Here is a 14,964-nt window from a genome sequence, read left to right as displayed (position 1 = left end):
GGGCCCGGCGCGGTGCACGACGGCGGCAATGCGGCGTCCCGGGTGGCTGCTGGCCTCTGCCTCTGGGCCACCCTCCTTGCTCGCCTCCTCCTCGACTTTTGATAAGGGAGCGGAGGGTCCCGGGAGGCCTCGCCGCACCTCCAGAGCGCCGCGGGCTCGGCCGCCGCGCCGCCCGGGGACTCCTCTCCATCGGACGGGCGATGCACCGGAGGACGGGCGGCCGTGCCGAGCGTCCGAGGATGGCCCCGTCTCCCACGTGCCGGGATCGTTCTCGCCGCCGGTTACGCTGTACAGACCCCACCACGTGCCACCAGACTGCCACCCGCCACCATCGCCCCGGGGATGTGGCCCGGCACGGACGGTGTCCCCTGTGGCTGCCTCATCTCCAAGGCTGGGGGCTCGGAGCCCGTGGGGGTGAGTGCCACCCAGAGCCTTCACCGGGATGTCCGTCTCGTCGTCTCACTAAGCCGCCTATGCCCAAAAAGACCCCAAGGCTGAAGCCTCCCGGCTCTGCCTTCAGCCCTCTTGGTCCTGAATGTCAGTTCTCATCGCCAAAGCTCCTCCCTAAGCACCCCGATGTGGCCAGCCCCCCATCCATCACCTGCCTCTGCTCCTGACAGGATGCTCTCTGGCCCTTTGGGACAGGGTCACCTAACACAACCAGCTGTCCTTCCAGGGTCACGCACTTCCCACTACTCTTTCTTCAGTTGACATCGTACCCCTGTGCTTCCCACTAAAACCCCCTCACTTTCCTGAGGACACGAGGCTGCTCTCACAGGAATGTGAGCCCTGGGGACTGTACCAGCCCTCCTAGAGACTAGAACCTTCTTGCTGCATTGGACAGCCAGGCCCTCACTCCTTGCTCCAGATCCCTGCCCACTCTGCTGCTGCCCCCCTGACGGCAGGGGCTGTCCCATGGCTCTCACCTTTATGCTCTGCCAGCACTTTTTGGGGAGGTTTCTCTGGGCCTGTTTTCCAAGCACTTTCCAACCTGCACATCAAAAGCACAGCATCACCAGCGTGGGGCAGAGGCTCTCAACAACAGATCAAAACACCAGCTGACACTGGCTTTTGCTATGGCTCTGACACTCGTGACCATCTGTATCTGTGCCCCTCTGAGGGCCCTGAGCTGCAATGTCCTCACTCTGCCTTGTCTCATGCCCATCACGTGCCCCTGCCTGAGGAAAGTCTGATGTGTCTGACCCTGTGGAGGAGGCCTGGGCTCTGTTGATTTGCTGTGCTGGCATAGCAGGGACAAGGATGGCTCCAATGCTCCCTGCTGCAACTTGCCTGCGACACCAAAACAGACACACCCAGACTCTGCTCTCTCTGCTTCTTCCAGCCACCCTGGGAGCTGCCACCCATGGTGGCAGTAGCCATGTCATCTCCCCACATATGGAATTGTGCTCCTGATAGCCTCCTGCACCATGGACCCCCTTGCCTGGTACATTGTGGCAGCCCTGAGCCTTCTTGTCACTCCATGGCCACCCAGGAATGCTTTAGGGCCACAGTCTGGGGATGGACACTCCCATCCTGCTCCTGAAAAGTCACACGTGGCACCAGACCCTATTGCTGCAACAGGGAGACTCGACTACAGCAAGGCACTGAGCAAGCACACAGAGTGTCCCCTGTCCTGCCCAGCACCTCCCCGTGCCTTGTCCCTTCCTTCTTCCTCCATAAGTGAGATGACTTAAGAACAACAGCCACGCACATGCTGTCTTCCCCATGCAAACTCTGCTGCTGCCCAAACCTGCTTTCTGTGGCTGGAAGGAAGCTGGTGTGCCAGCCCTCAGCACACAAGATGGAAAAAACAACCCTGAGCCAGAGGCCATGATGGGCCACCACCCTGCCCTCTACGCAGCCGTGCCCCTCCTCATCCCTGTTCTCAGTGAGCTGCCCAGGACTTGCTCCAAAATTTCAGTGGGTGCTTCTGGCCCCTTATCCTGGATGTTCAACATGTACCATGGCTGATTGACAAAAAGCACCTGGCCCCAGGCAGGGGCTGCCCTGGTGCTGGCCTGAGGCGCTGGCTTACCTGGTGGACGGGGATCCGGCACTGACTGGGTGAGTCCGCGTCCTGCGGTCCCTGTGGTGCTGCTCTGCTTCTCCACTGGCATCCAAGAAAGGTGGCACTGTCAGCGATCTGGGTCCTATCCCATGGCCCTGGGCATGTTTATTGCGTGGGGATGGCACTGTCTTCAGCCAGCACGGCAACACGCACATCCTTCCCCACCTGCCTGCTCCAAAAATACCGTGGGTGCAGGAGACACCTTGCCCTGATGCCTTTACTGGTCTGCACTGTCCCACAACAGTCCCCCGCTGTCACCCCGTGCCCTTTCCTTGGTCGGCCCCAAATTTGTCCGTCCCCACAGCAGAAATGCTGCAGTCACAGGGCCAGGGGCCGTGGAAAATCAGAGAGTGGCGGCCACGAGATGCCACGACGCACACTGAGGCTGGCGGGTCTGGTGCCAGGGCTGCCCCCATCCCATCCTTGTCCCTGGGTCGGGTGGGCTCCCCTGTACCCTGCCGGGACGGCATTCGACTTTCTCGTGCCATGTAACGTGCCATTGTGAGGAACGTGTTGGCTGTCTGAGGCCGGCCCTGCCGCGGCTCTGCCGGGTGGCAGACCCATTTGTGACCACTGCTCTCCGTGTTTGGATGCCCGGGGGGGGTGGCCGGGTGCCCAGGGCAGGGGCAGTGTGGCTCTCGGGTCTCTCCTGCTGACGGCCGTGACGGCCGGTCTTGAGTTTCTGTCGATCATTGTATTCCAAGGGTGGCTATACTACCTGAGATTTGTGCATGTTACATTGTAGTTGTAACCTTTTCTAATTCGGCAAGAATAAGAGATGGTTGTGATTGTGCAGTGTATCAATAAAGTTTGGCGAACTTTGTACCTTCGGGGCTTTGCTTCACGGGTCCCGCACACTCCAGGGAAGGGACGCGGTGCTGGGCACCTGCTGAGCTGAGCTGGGAGGGCTCCTGAGTGCCTGGGACCTCTGCCACTCTGGGGTCTCACCCAGCACTTGGCTGGACCCTCTTTTGATCGTCCCCTGTGACAGTGATGCTCCAAGCCCCACAACTGGGGCCTGATGCTGTTTGGGCCATCCTTCACCCCATCCATGCATCTCCCCTGGCAATCCACCAGTGAGTCCCAGGTCCTGCCCACCTCTGTCCACCGATGAACATGCACCTGTTGATGGAGTCCCTGCAGGGTAAGGACTGTCTTTGCTCTCATCACTCACCTGTGTGCAGTGGAAGCAGCATGATCAGGTCGCTCTTTTCCACGACTGAGCCATTCCCAGCATCTCCTCCATCATCTTGCAACAATGCTCACTCTGACAACTAAACGTGCCCCCAGGATGCCTCTGCAGACAGTGCACTCCCAAGGTTTGGTCCTATCGTGATCTGGCAGTGTGTGACACAGACCAAATGTCTTCATCAAATGACAAAAACCTTGAGGACCAGGAGCAGAAGAGTCGTGACCCTCAGTGTCTCCCTGACATGGCTGTAATCTCACAGCAGACTGTGACCTCCACTTCCAGGGGATGCCTCACCTTTCCACACCATCAATCAGGAAGAAACATTCAACAAGCTCCTCTAATGTGAGAGTTGCTGCCAGGACAGTGGGACTGTGACAGACCCATCAGGGTCTTCCTCACTTTGAGACCTCCCTTCGTCTTCCCCAACGTGGGAATGAAAGCTCAGTCCCAAGTGTTTTTCCCTGAACCCCACAACAAGCAAACAGCTCCATCCCAGCACTGCTATGAGCTGCTGTGACCTTGCACATCAGGGACATCTCTGCTGTCCCCCTCGAGTGACCCCAGCAGAAAGGTAAGTGCTTCCCAAAACCCAACAACCTCCTGAGGGAAGGGATCTGGGAGGGATGTGTCACCTCCCCACTTTCCTCAATGTCACCTCAATCAAGCACTGGTGACCTCCATGGGAGACTCTGCTTTGAGCCTCTTCCAAAAACCCCAACCCATCAGGGAGCCAGGGCTGATTTGATGTAATACAGGTGCCACAAAGCATCACTCACCCCTTGCATGTGGCCCCTGGGGAATCCCACCAGAGTCCAAGCCTCCCTAATGCTTCCATCTTCCCATGCCAGTTCTGCTGGATACCCAGTGCTGGACCTGCCTCCACTGGAGTGAGTAACTACAGATGCCCAAACACTTCTGCTCATGGCACATCCTGATGCCTCCTCTGCACTGTCCCCATCCCAGAGCACGGGGAGGTGATGCAGCCCCTCTCTGGCCATGGGATACTCTCCATCTCCCTTTCCTGGCTTGAGAGGGACGTTTCTCCATGGCCCTCAGCAACACCCAACCTGTGCCTAAGGACAAAGACCTCATCTGCTACATCCAGGGGGAGGGAGGGCATATTTCAGACCATGACATCCATCCCTCCCCAGCATCAAAAGACACCCTTACCTATGTCAATAAATTATTACATAAATGCATCCATTGAGCTGCCTCTCTCTCTTTAACTTCCTCTTTGTCTGCTACTTTGGCACTGAACACTCCTTGATCTCTCACCTAGAACACCAAAAAAGTTACAATTACAGAGAGGAGGTGAGGGAGAGAGCCCTGTTACCTCCATACCTATCTCTGGATCCCTCCCCATTACCCCCAAGCATCCAGGCATTGCCCCTCCTACCAGGTTTGCTCTACTGTGGTTGGCTGCTCCAACCTGGGAGTTGCAACACCTGCATAAAGACCAACACCATCTCCTCTGCCATCCTGGCCCTGTTCCTATGCCCAGCTGTCCTGTCCCCACACCCTGTCTCTTACTTAGGATGTGCACAAAGCCTGAGCATGGTTCTGCCCTTACCCCACCTTGGTATCACTTGGACACTGCATGTCACAGCTCAAAGCAACACCTTCCCATGCCTCTTCTCCGTGCTCATCTCTTGGGTTACATCACAGAGTCAAGAAATAAAAAACACTCACACAAAACTGTCACACCACCAATAGCAACCAACTTCTGATCCTGTAAAAGTCTCAGGTGACCTGAAGAAACCAGCACCCTGGAGGCTACAGTTGAGGCTGAAGACCAAACTCACTGAACAACCTTCCAGCGTCACCAAAAACCAAGACACTGACCAAGACAAGGCTCCAGGGACAGCAAAATGCACCTACACGCAAACAATCTTGCTGTGCTTCACCTGTATGCAGCATTGCATGGGGGACCCTGTTCCCTGCACTCACCTCACATCACTCTGTCCCTCCTTCCCTCACAGGACTGGCTTCATCTGCTCCATAAGCATCCCCTGCAACGCTGTGCAGCTGTGCTGGAGAGCCACACAGTGAGCTTCGGGGCACTGAGTGGGGTCCTGAGCAGGGAAATAAGGCACAGCTGTACCTCACACTACACACCAAAGCCTTACCTGTGACAGCATTCCTGCTGGGCTCACCGGTGACATCCAGGGCCATCTTTCCAATGCTCTCCTGGCCCATTTTGACGATTTGGTGCTCCCATCTGCCACCCCTCCTCCCAGCACCCCTCCCCACATCCCTCCCCATTCCTGGTGGCGCAAGGGGAGAACGCGGGGCGGCCCTGGCCCCCGCGGCAATGAGCACCACAACCAGACGGAGCGGCCACATGGAACAATCGTTTTAATGGATAGGCAGAGAGAGCCCCCTCGCCGCCCGCCTGCCCGCGCCCGGGCCCCCCGCGTGCCCCCCGCCGCCGGCCGCAGGGAAGGAAAGGAAATTGAAGGAGGAAAACCAATTGCAGGAGAAACCCCCGCTGAAATGGACGGCGAGGCAACAGGTCCTGCGCCTCGGCGGGGGCCGGTTGCTTCGTCTTCTTTTTCTTATTTCTTTAGTGGTTTTGGTTGTTTTCTTTTTTTTATATATATATATATATATATATACACACACACGCACGCGCACACACACACATATACATACACATATATATATATATATATATAAAAATATAAAACTGAGCTATATAGATCTCCCTCTGTCCCTCAACTCGCTTTATTCCACCGCAAAAAGGCCAAGGCCACACGGCAAAAAGCGAAGGAGAGGGGCCCCAGTCCCTCGTTACCCTTTGTCCCCGGTGACCCGAGGGTGGAAAGGCGAGGGGGTTCAGGGATGTGTGGACCGAGATGCTTGTCTCGCTGAAAACTGATACACACCTAACTCCATATACAGCATGCAGTAATGGCAGCGGAAGGACCCTGCTGGGAACCGTGGCTAGAACTCTAACAAAAAAAAAAAAAATTATATATATATATATATGTATATTTATATATACTGTATATATATATCCCATAAAAAGATTCAGTATCTCCCTCCACCTCAACGCGCGGCGAGTGTCGTCTGTGCCCTCGGCAGGAACTGTCCAGACGACCGCTTTTGGGCCGGTTTTGGGGGGGTTTCAGCACAGGACTCCTCCTCCTCCTCCTCCTCACCGGGCTCACAAACCTTCTTGGCTGGTCGCCTCCTCAGCAAACAAACTTCTCTCCGCTTGCTCCCCCTCTCTTGGATTGTTTTTTTTTTTTTCCTCCTTTTTTCTTTTCTTTTTTTTCCCCTCTTTTTTTTTTTTTTTTTTTTTTTTTTTTTTTGCATTTCTGTTTTTTAGGAACTAAGAGTTCTAGGCTCGTATCAGAAAATACAATTAATAAAATTAACCATGACTCAGAATCCCTTATCATTCACGATGTCCGCGGATGGTACGATGAAAGCGTGGCTCGACGCCGGTCTCCTTCCTCCCTTTCCTTTCGTGGTGGTGTGGTAGCTGTTGAAGATCTATATATATCTATACATATATATATGTATACGTGGAGATATATATATACACATATATATATATATTCTGAAACACAAATGGCAGCACAGTCCGTGAGAAGATGGGGAAATCTTGGCAAAGGAGAAAACCGGTGTGTCTGGATGGAGGGTCCCACAGGAGGGAGCAGGCGGGTGGGGGCAGTGAAGAGGACAGGGCAGGGGACAAGTGCCACACTCTGATGGCCCCGTCCATCCTCCGTGCTGGCCCGTGGCAGAGAACGGCGAAAACGGGGGGAAAAAGTGACAGGGGACAAAGAAAAAATACAGGTTGAAAAGAAAAAGACTCAGTCACATTGCATCTTCAGCAGGAAGCCTTGGATTATTAATTTTTCCTTTTTCTCTCCATTCCAAATTCCGTTGTGGTTTTTTATTTTTATTTAATTATTATTTTTTTGCGTGTTTTTCCTCTCTCCCCCTCCCCCAGGTGGCCTGGCCGGATACTCTCTCAATTCTTATGATTATTTTCGGAAACGGTGAACACTTCTTCTTCTTCTTCTTCTTCTTCTTTACTTCCTCTCCTTTCTGCTTGCTCTCGCTGGCCGTGGTCGTCGCCGCCGCTGCTCCGCGGGCCGGCTCTGGTGTCAAAACTGGCGGGCGAGCTGGGCAAGCGGGAGGAGCAGCAGCCACGCGGAGCCGCTCCGCCGCCACGCGCCGTTGTTGCCGTCGTGCACTGCGCCAGGGCCTGCGGGAAGGGACAGGAACGCCCACGTGGTTGGTCACCAAGTCAACAAATAGCAGAATCCACGAAATAAAGATTAAAATAATTAAAAAAAAAAATAATCAGGCTATTTGGGGCCCCGGGGGTGTTGCGTGTGGTGGGGTTGCTCTGAGAGATGTCCCGGTGTCCCCTTCTGTCCGTGCTGTCTCAAGAATGTGGGAACAGCCTTCTCTGTCCCCACAAATGCTGATTTTTGGGACAAGATTCTCTGCAGTCCCTTTTCAGCCTGAAGTCCCCATCCCAAGCCTGCTCCCTGTGCATCACCACCTCCCATATCCGACCTCTCTCAGCCCCCTTCATCCTCCTCCAGACTGGACCCAATTTTCCATCCACACTCGTAGGGGAGGTGACAGGTTTTGCCCAGCACATTCTGCCCACCCCAGGGCAACCACCCTGTCACCCACTAGTGTCCCTTAAGCAGGACAGTAACACCTGCCCACCCTGCAGAGACACTGCCAGCAGCACTGCAATGAGCACTTGGTGGTTTGCACCTCTTCAGAGTCTCTGTGGGGCTCGGCATGGGCCCAGACCTCCTCAAGGAGATGGGACGAGGAAGGTGGTCAAGAAGAGCCAAGCCCACCCATCTTTGGGGACCACAGGGGATGAGGAGTTCAAAGCTCACTGTGGGAAAGGATGTGGAGTGTGTCTTAGCCAATGGCTTTCACCAAAACACCCATTTTTTCACCAAATAGTTGGCCCAGGAGGAGACTAAGGTGGAAAAAGACCTCAGGAAGGCACCCATTCTTGTGGCCTTTGGAAGCAGGGCTGGCCACAAGGTCTGATTCACAATTCCTTTTGAAACTCCAGGACATGTCCCCTCATATCAAAACCTGACCGTGGCACTGAACATCTGGTTTCCCACTGGTATCACTCCCCAGCACACTCAGACACCTCACAAATCCAGGCACCAAATTCAGGTTTCACACGCTACCTCCACAGACATCTACAAGACATCCCAAGGACTGGCCACTCAATTCATCACAGATGAAGCCACCCCAAAATCAAGATGACAACAAGCCAGTTGGCTGGACAGTAAGACTGCACAGCAGAGGGCTGGCTGTCTTGGCCAGGAATACCACCAGGAAGGGGACCAAATGCCTGTCTACCCCGATCTCATCCCATAAAAAAGGCACTAGAAGCATCCCAGAGGAGGAAGGACCTGCCACAAGACCCACTTACACAGCAGCACTGGGAAAGCAGCTCCAAGACATCCCTGCTTGGCCCTGGCAGTGGGGAGGGAGTGGGACACCATGGGATGGGGACAGGCATGCAGAGGGCACAGACCACCACCAGACAGGCACAGTAGGCTGGCAGGGAGGGGACAGGATGGGAGGGCAGCTAAGAAAGCCCTAATTCATCCCTACACCAGTGAAAGCAGTGGGGTTGTGGGACAGGAGATCCGGGTGGTGGGTGCTGTGGCTCCCACTGAGATGAGTTGTGGTGGGAGCCAGAGGGGCCCAGGGGGAACAGCAGGGGAAGCACTGGCATTGTCAGGGACCCCCAAATTACTGACCTTTCCAGGGTGTCAGAGCAGTAGTTGTCTCTTCTAAAAATTAAAGAACAAGTGAAAGTTAAGGCAAAAGGGCAATGGAAGTGCAGGCTCGAGACACCTCCCTCAGCCTGCCCTCGACCTGGGGTGGGAAAACCAGTGGCTGGGGTAGAAATGGGATCTGTTGCCCAAATCACACCCCACTGCTGTGGGGCCATGGTCCCCTCATCTCTGAGATGAGCTGAATACAGGACCTCAGACCTGGCAAGGCCTGTAATTACACCCTGTGCAAAAGGCAAAGAAGCACAGGGGCTGGGATATGGGGATGCAGGGGGTTCACCTCTCCCCCATGAGTTCGGGGCCCTCTTGCTAATCCTGCAACATCCCAAAAAGATTTATGGCCTGACAGCCGCCTCTGGGAGCAACATGGACTGTGTGATGGCTGAGAAGCAGAGGGTTGATTTTCCCCCAACTCCACAGAATGATGTGGTTTTCCCGAGCACTCTATCACATCCCAGACAGCACCAAATGAGCCGCTGAATGAGGCGGCAGGTCTGGAATAACGAGTGCTACATGTTAAATAAAGCACTGGTTGACCTCCATGAAAAATTAGATTAAAAAAAGGATTAAAAGATGAACGCTACATTAGCCTCTCGCACAACCCCAAAAAGGCTCGTGTCACGCTACCTGCACAGATTAAATCTCCATTTGGGGGGGGAAAACTCCAAAACACTCAGCTTCGGGGAAAACTCCAAAACACTCAGCTTCAGGGAAAAGGGGCCACTCACAAAATTGTCCCCCAAAATCTCACAGAAGAGACATTTCTCATGCACAGGTAGTGCCGCCACTGCATCCACTTCCCTCTTATCTTGCATTAAATAAATAAATATGTTGATAAATAAAGAGACATTAATCCCCAGATTGAAGACACTGGTTGCTTAGGGACGGGTGAGCTCGGCCCTATGACGCCTGGGGCCATCACATTGCTGATAATTAGGGAGAGATTGTTCCTGGGGGTGCTGGGGAGCTCTGCACCAGGAGATGGGGGACCCCCACATGTCACAGTCTCCTCAGGGAACTGTCACCCCCTGGAGACTCAATTATTAAAGACTGAACGGATCATTCAATCAATGCAGCCTTTATAGAAATTATGGGTAGTCAAAGGGCTCTGATTTCGCTCCCTGATGGGATTCACAGTCAGACCACAAAGTTATGGGAGGGGGGGGGATCCTAAAATAAGCTTAGACTTTAGTGGGATGCTTCCCTGCCTCCCACCTGACAGTGCCACAACAGCACAAGTGCCACAGATGGGTTAGAACCCACGGAACCAAGAGCTCTTCAGCAGGGAGCTCTTCTTACTTTTAGGCTGTTCATCGAGCCTGGATCTGCAGATGCTAAACTGAAGGCCTCCACTAATTAAGATTTTAACCTCATAAACACACTGGAAGGCTGCAACATCACAGCTAAGGATGTGGCTCAGGCTGTGTTGGACACCTGGCATGGCCACCCTGCAGCACAGGTGGAGCCAAGCCTGGGTGGCTTTGCAGTGCCAGGGGTGTTGGTATCCTTAAAACATGGGGTTATTGGATTACCAGGAAGGCTGGAGGGGAGGAAAACTGAGACAGTTCCTAAGCAACGCTAATGATGGCTTAGCACAGGTGAATCTTCATCACATATGGCTTGGACTTTACTGGGGGAGCAAATGGGTCTGAGCATCCAAGATGGGATGAACTCCTGTGTCACAGCTCAGGGGAACCTGGCACAGCTGCCAATACCAGTGGCAGGGGAGGATAAGCCTGTCCTGTGATGCCACCCTGACCCCACGGCTGTGGTATAGCCCCTGGCTATCCCCTACTGTCCTTAAACAAACTGCTCCCTTGGAATCCATCCAGCCCCTCCCAGAGACAAGGACAGTGCCTCCCACTGCCCCAGCACACTCCAGAACCCAGCACATACTGTGGGACCTCTCCCTATCTCCACATCCCTTTTAATGGCTGGGGCACAGACTGCCCTGAACCGTTCCTGAGAGACCTGGCAATGAGGAAGGCTCACCTGTCACTCTGCTCTGCTCACTCTGACCTTACAATAACAAGAGACAAGGACATGGCCAGGCACAACAACTGGGTGGCAAGGAGGAGGGCAATGTTGGGAAGAGGCTGGAGAACCCAGTTCCCACTTTTCCTGTATGGTTCAGCTGCAAGAACCACACACCCCATACCTCAGCAGGGAAATAACCCCAAGCAGTGCCCAGGGGTGAGATCTGTCACCCATTTCTGGCTCTTGGAGAGCACAGCCCCTGCTGTGGTTTTGCTGCCACCTGAAAAGGCTTGACAGGTGTGAAAGCCCTTCCCATCCATGAGCAGTGTCAGAGGGATCCATTCTCTCATCCCAGCTCCAGCATGCAGGGGAAACAGTCCTGGGACAAGGGTACACACCTTCTCCTCCTGCCTGCCCTCCACACCTTCCCATCTCCCAGTAAGGATCTATCTGTTTGGCAGGAGCAGAAAACGCGACCTGGAAGGTGATGGAGCAGGGAACCTGTTTGTTCTCACGTGGGAATGGGGCAGCAGTGACCCTGAGCAGCATCTCTCCTCCCACCCAGCCACACAGGGGGATGACTTCACACTCTCCTAGGTACTCAGCAGAGCAACAAGATGGAAACCAGCAGCCAGCACCTAACTTTGCCTTTATGGCAGATTCCAAACACAGTGCCAAGCACCTCTGAACACCTCAGACACTGGACCTGAATCAAGGAGGCAGCTTTGGAGGCTCTCCCCTTTCCCCGGACTCACCACAACCTCCAGCCCACATGCCAAGGGCAGAAAGGATCGACAGCACATACACATCTCCCCCAAAAAGACATTGGAGACCCTTCCCATGTCTCTCGCATTGGTGGTGTCACTGTGAAGCCATTCCCCCTTCCTGGCTGATTCCCTGAGCCCTGCTCACCGTAGAGGATCATGCTGGCGTTGGTGTTCCCTAGCTGGTTGGAGGCTACGCAGGTGTAGTTGCCGTAGTCCTGCTCGGAGACATTGAAGAAAGTCAGTCTGGAGAAGAAGGCTTTGTTCTCCACTTTCAGCCCTTTCTGTCCTTCAGCCAGTCTGGGAGAAAAAGAGGAATGGGAGGTCATGGGGGTGGCATCAGGAAGGGAAGTGCCCACTGTTTTCCATGCCCAGTTATCCTCTGGTTTTGCCTGTGAGTGGGGACAGAGCTTGGGAGAAGACAGAGAAGGGAAAGTATCAGGGAAGATAAGGGAGATGGGTGCTGCTCTGCTGGGTCTCCAGCTGCCAGCCCATGCCATCCCCATGCTGACCAAAGGCATCCTCACTGCTGCAGAGTCATGGGGTGGTGCTGGGATTTGCCAAATGCTGTGCAGAGAGAGGGATGCTCCCATATCTGAGGACGAAATCTGGGAAAGGCTCATTGTCACCCTACAGGAGAGCCTGGTTTCTCTCTCGTGTCCTCAGTCCTCTCTGTTCTGCAAAATGCCTTCTGTGACCTTCCTCTTCTCCCATCCCTGCGTGTCCCCCACGAGTGATGCAATAAGCACTCACCACAGCAGGGAGCCTTCTCAGCCAGCACAAATGCTGAAGCATTAACCAAGTGCTTGGACTTCCCTGTATTGGTGTCCCCATCCTGCTTAGCTCCTGCAGCTCTTACTCACTAATTCCTCACAGGAAGTGCCAGATTCCCATTATGATCCATGCTGGGTGCTGATCAGGCGGGCTGAGCCTGCTCCTGCTGCTGCTCTGCAGGCCCTCGTGATCTGACCTAGTTCTGAGCAGAGTCTTTCATCTGCCACACAAACATCTGCAGCTTTGTACACTCTGCTGCTCCTTTCCTCTCAAACTGGGTGAGACAGGCAGACCCAGACTGCCCTCCAGCTTCTGGGGCATCTTTTTTGGCCAAAGCATCCCTCCTTATGGACTGGTGTGGCTTGTCCTGTTTTTGGCCACACCAAGACCCCTCTGGGCTTTCCAGGGATAATCAACACAAAAATTGGTTAAAACCACTTTGCCTGGGGTCAGAGAGAAGCAGTTTCTCCAGAGTGGGACCTGCCCTGGGCTGTGCTGCTCCACTCCTCATTCCCCAGCCATGTCCCTCTGTTGTTGCTTTGGCAGGACACAGAAGTTGCTGGTTGACCTAAAAAGTCCATTTTCACCCCAAATCAGGGCAGGCTGTCTCTGGGGCATAGCAAACCCTGTCTCTTGACCACATTTCTTTTGCTTTTCCAAGAGCTGCCTTCTGGCCAAAGCATTTAAAGTGATGACAGAGATTTCATCCACTCTTAAGTGCCTGGATTTGTGCTGCCAATATCCATTTTGGACATTATGCTTCAACCAAGCAGGGATTTACCACAACACCTTCAAACAGAGGCACGGGCAGCAACAATCCTGCCGCAGTGGGGGCTGAAAAAGGTTCCTGAGAAAATCCCTTTGCACACACTTGATGAGTCAAATATAAAGCCTTTAACAGATCCTGGGTGGTGGCAGTTCCAGCTGTGGATGTTGCCTGATGGAATCCTGGATTTGCCCCAGGTAAGCACAACCTGCTGCTGTCAGGGGGACCTGCCTCAGTACCCAAACCAGGTTTGTGCCAAGGGTTATGAGCCAAAGCTGCTGGCACTGGCTGCAGCCCACCTGGGGTTGGTGCCTTCTCCCTGTTGTGCCCCCCAGGCTCTTACCTCTTGTCATCCTTGTACCACTGGAAGTCGGCAGAGGGGACAGCAGAGGCTTCACACAGCAGGATGCCCTTCTGCCCCACGGGCACCCCGGTGCTCTTGGCATCCGAGATGTACGGCGGGTCTGCAGAGAGAGAGAAGCCTGGGGTGAGCACCCAGCAGCCTTTGGGACTCCTTTCCCTCCCCCTTGCTCCTCAAGATCTCCTTTCTCTCCCTCCATGTGGGCAGGAACCAAAATCATCTCTGAACCAAAACCATCTCTGACCCCACGCTCAGCTCCTGCCCCTCTGGTGCTGCTGTTCAGAGGTTTTCAGGTTCATGGGGGTTCTCTTCCAAAAAGAGACCCCCAATTCATGGTTGTTAGATGTCCAGCTAATGGAGTTACCAGAGAGGGGTTTAGGAGGGTTTTAATGTATGTCTAAATACTAAGTATGCTGCTTTGTTCCTCTTTCTCATTTTTTTCAAACAGAAAAAGAAAAAAAAAAAAAAAGAAATTCTATTTACTGCTCACTTCTCTCCTCTCCTCAGAGGTTATCAGCACAGCATCTCTCCATAGGCAGAAAACCCAGGTTGATGGAGACAGCTGAGGAGGAGGTGGTGGGAAAAAATGGAGCTCGAAAAGAAGGGGAAAATAGGGCAAAACACCACCTGCTCAGAAAAACTGCTGCTAACTGTCTCGCTATGGGGCCTTTGTGTGCGTCATTTCCAAGTGCCACTCCCTTGCAGGGCAGCATGGTGACCCTCTCCAGCCCCACCCCTGTCCCCCGACGGCCCCCAGGCACTCACAGTTGACGGTGACTTTGACTCGCCGGACCACGGGCGCTGAGACATCGTTGGAGGCGCTGCACTCGTACTCTCCCGACTGCTCCCGTGTGATTCCTGTGATCTCCAGGTACTCATCCTCACTGATGAAGCCCACGGCTGCAGAGGCAGAGACAGAGGGCCCTGAGTGATGGGGAGGCACAACAAACCTGTGCCCGCTGGCTGGTCACCATGTGTGAGTGTGTCACTGTGCACTAGGACACGCAGCCTGCAGGTCCCAGCCCAGAATGTGCCTGTGCCCTTCCATTCCAAGAAAATTATTCCCAGAAAGGTTTCTGCAAACACTGGGCTGCTCCAGCAGTTCTGGCCTCACTGAGAGCATCATTTGCTGGAGATAATGTCCCTAAGGTGTTCAGGATGGGCAAAGAGGGCAAACCTGTACTCTGCAAAATGACCTGAGCTCACCTCTGCACATTCCCCCTGCTGGGAAGTACCTCCAGACTCACCCAGCTCACAT

The 14,964-nt window shown here is 54.1% G+C and overlaps 2 protein-coding genes across 11 annotated transcripts in view; one reads left to right on the top strand and one right to left on the bottom strand.

Annotated features, from left to right (window-relative positions):
- LOC106857483 (opioid-binding protein/cell adhesion molecule homolog) overlaps positions 1 to 2,893 on the top strand; it is a 291,834-nt gene extending 288,941 nt beyond the window's left edge. For all 4 annotated transcript variants that reach the window (XM_014883595.2, XM_088178005.1, XM_014883594.2 and 1 more), the window contains one exon: positions 2 to 2,893. In XM_014883595.2, coding sequence (XP_014739081.1) covers positions 2 to 102 — 101 coding nt within the window. In that variant the 3' untranslated portion in view covers positions 103 to 2,893. The remainder of the gene's footprint in view (position 1) is intronic.
- A 3,034-nt stretch (positions 2,894 to 5,927) lies between these two features.
- The window catches only part of LOC106857490 (protein CEPU-1), a 358,506-nt gene continuing 349,469 nt past the window's right edge, over positions 5,928 to 14,964 (bottom strand). For 5 of the 7 annotated variants that reach the window (XM_088178001.1, XM_088177999.1, XM_088178000.1 and 2 more), the window contains 5 exons: positions 14,472 to 14,606; positions 13,689 to 13,809; positions 11,954 to 12,105; positions 9,029 to 9,061; positions 5,928 to 7,479 (listed from right to left, as the gene is read on the bottom strand). In XM_088178001.1, coding sequence (XP_088034127.1) covers positions 7,379 to 7,479; positions 9,029 to 9,061; positions 11,954 to 12,105; positions 13,689 to 13,809; positions 14,472 to 14,606 — 542 coding nt within the window. In that variant the 3' untranslated portion in view covers positions 5,928 to 7,378. The remainder of the gene's footprint in view (positions 7,480 to 9,028; positions 9,062 to 11,953; positions 12,106 to 13,688; positions 13,810 to 14,471; positions 14,607 to 14,964) is intronic. The other 2 variants (XM_088178003.1, XM_014883606.2) reach the window with 1 other exon arrangement.

This window comes from Sturnus vulgaris, chromosome 23, assembly GCF_052056855.1.
Source record: "Sturnus vulgaris isolate bStuVul1 chromosome 23, bStuVul1.hap1, whole genome shotgun sequence".
Taxonomy (NCBI): Eukaryota; Metazoa; Chordata; class Aves; order Passeriformes; family Sturnidae; genus Sturnus; species Sturnus vulgaris.
The sequence above is the reverse complement of the archived record's forward strand: the minus strand, read 5'-3'. Positions and strand labels throughout refer to the sequence as shown.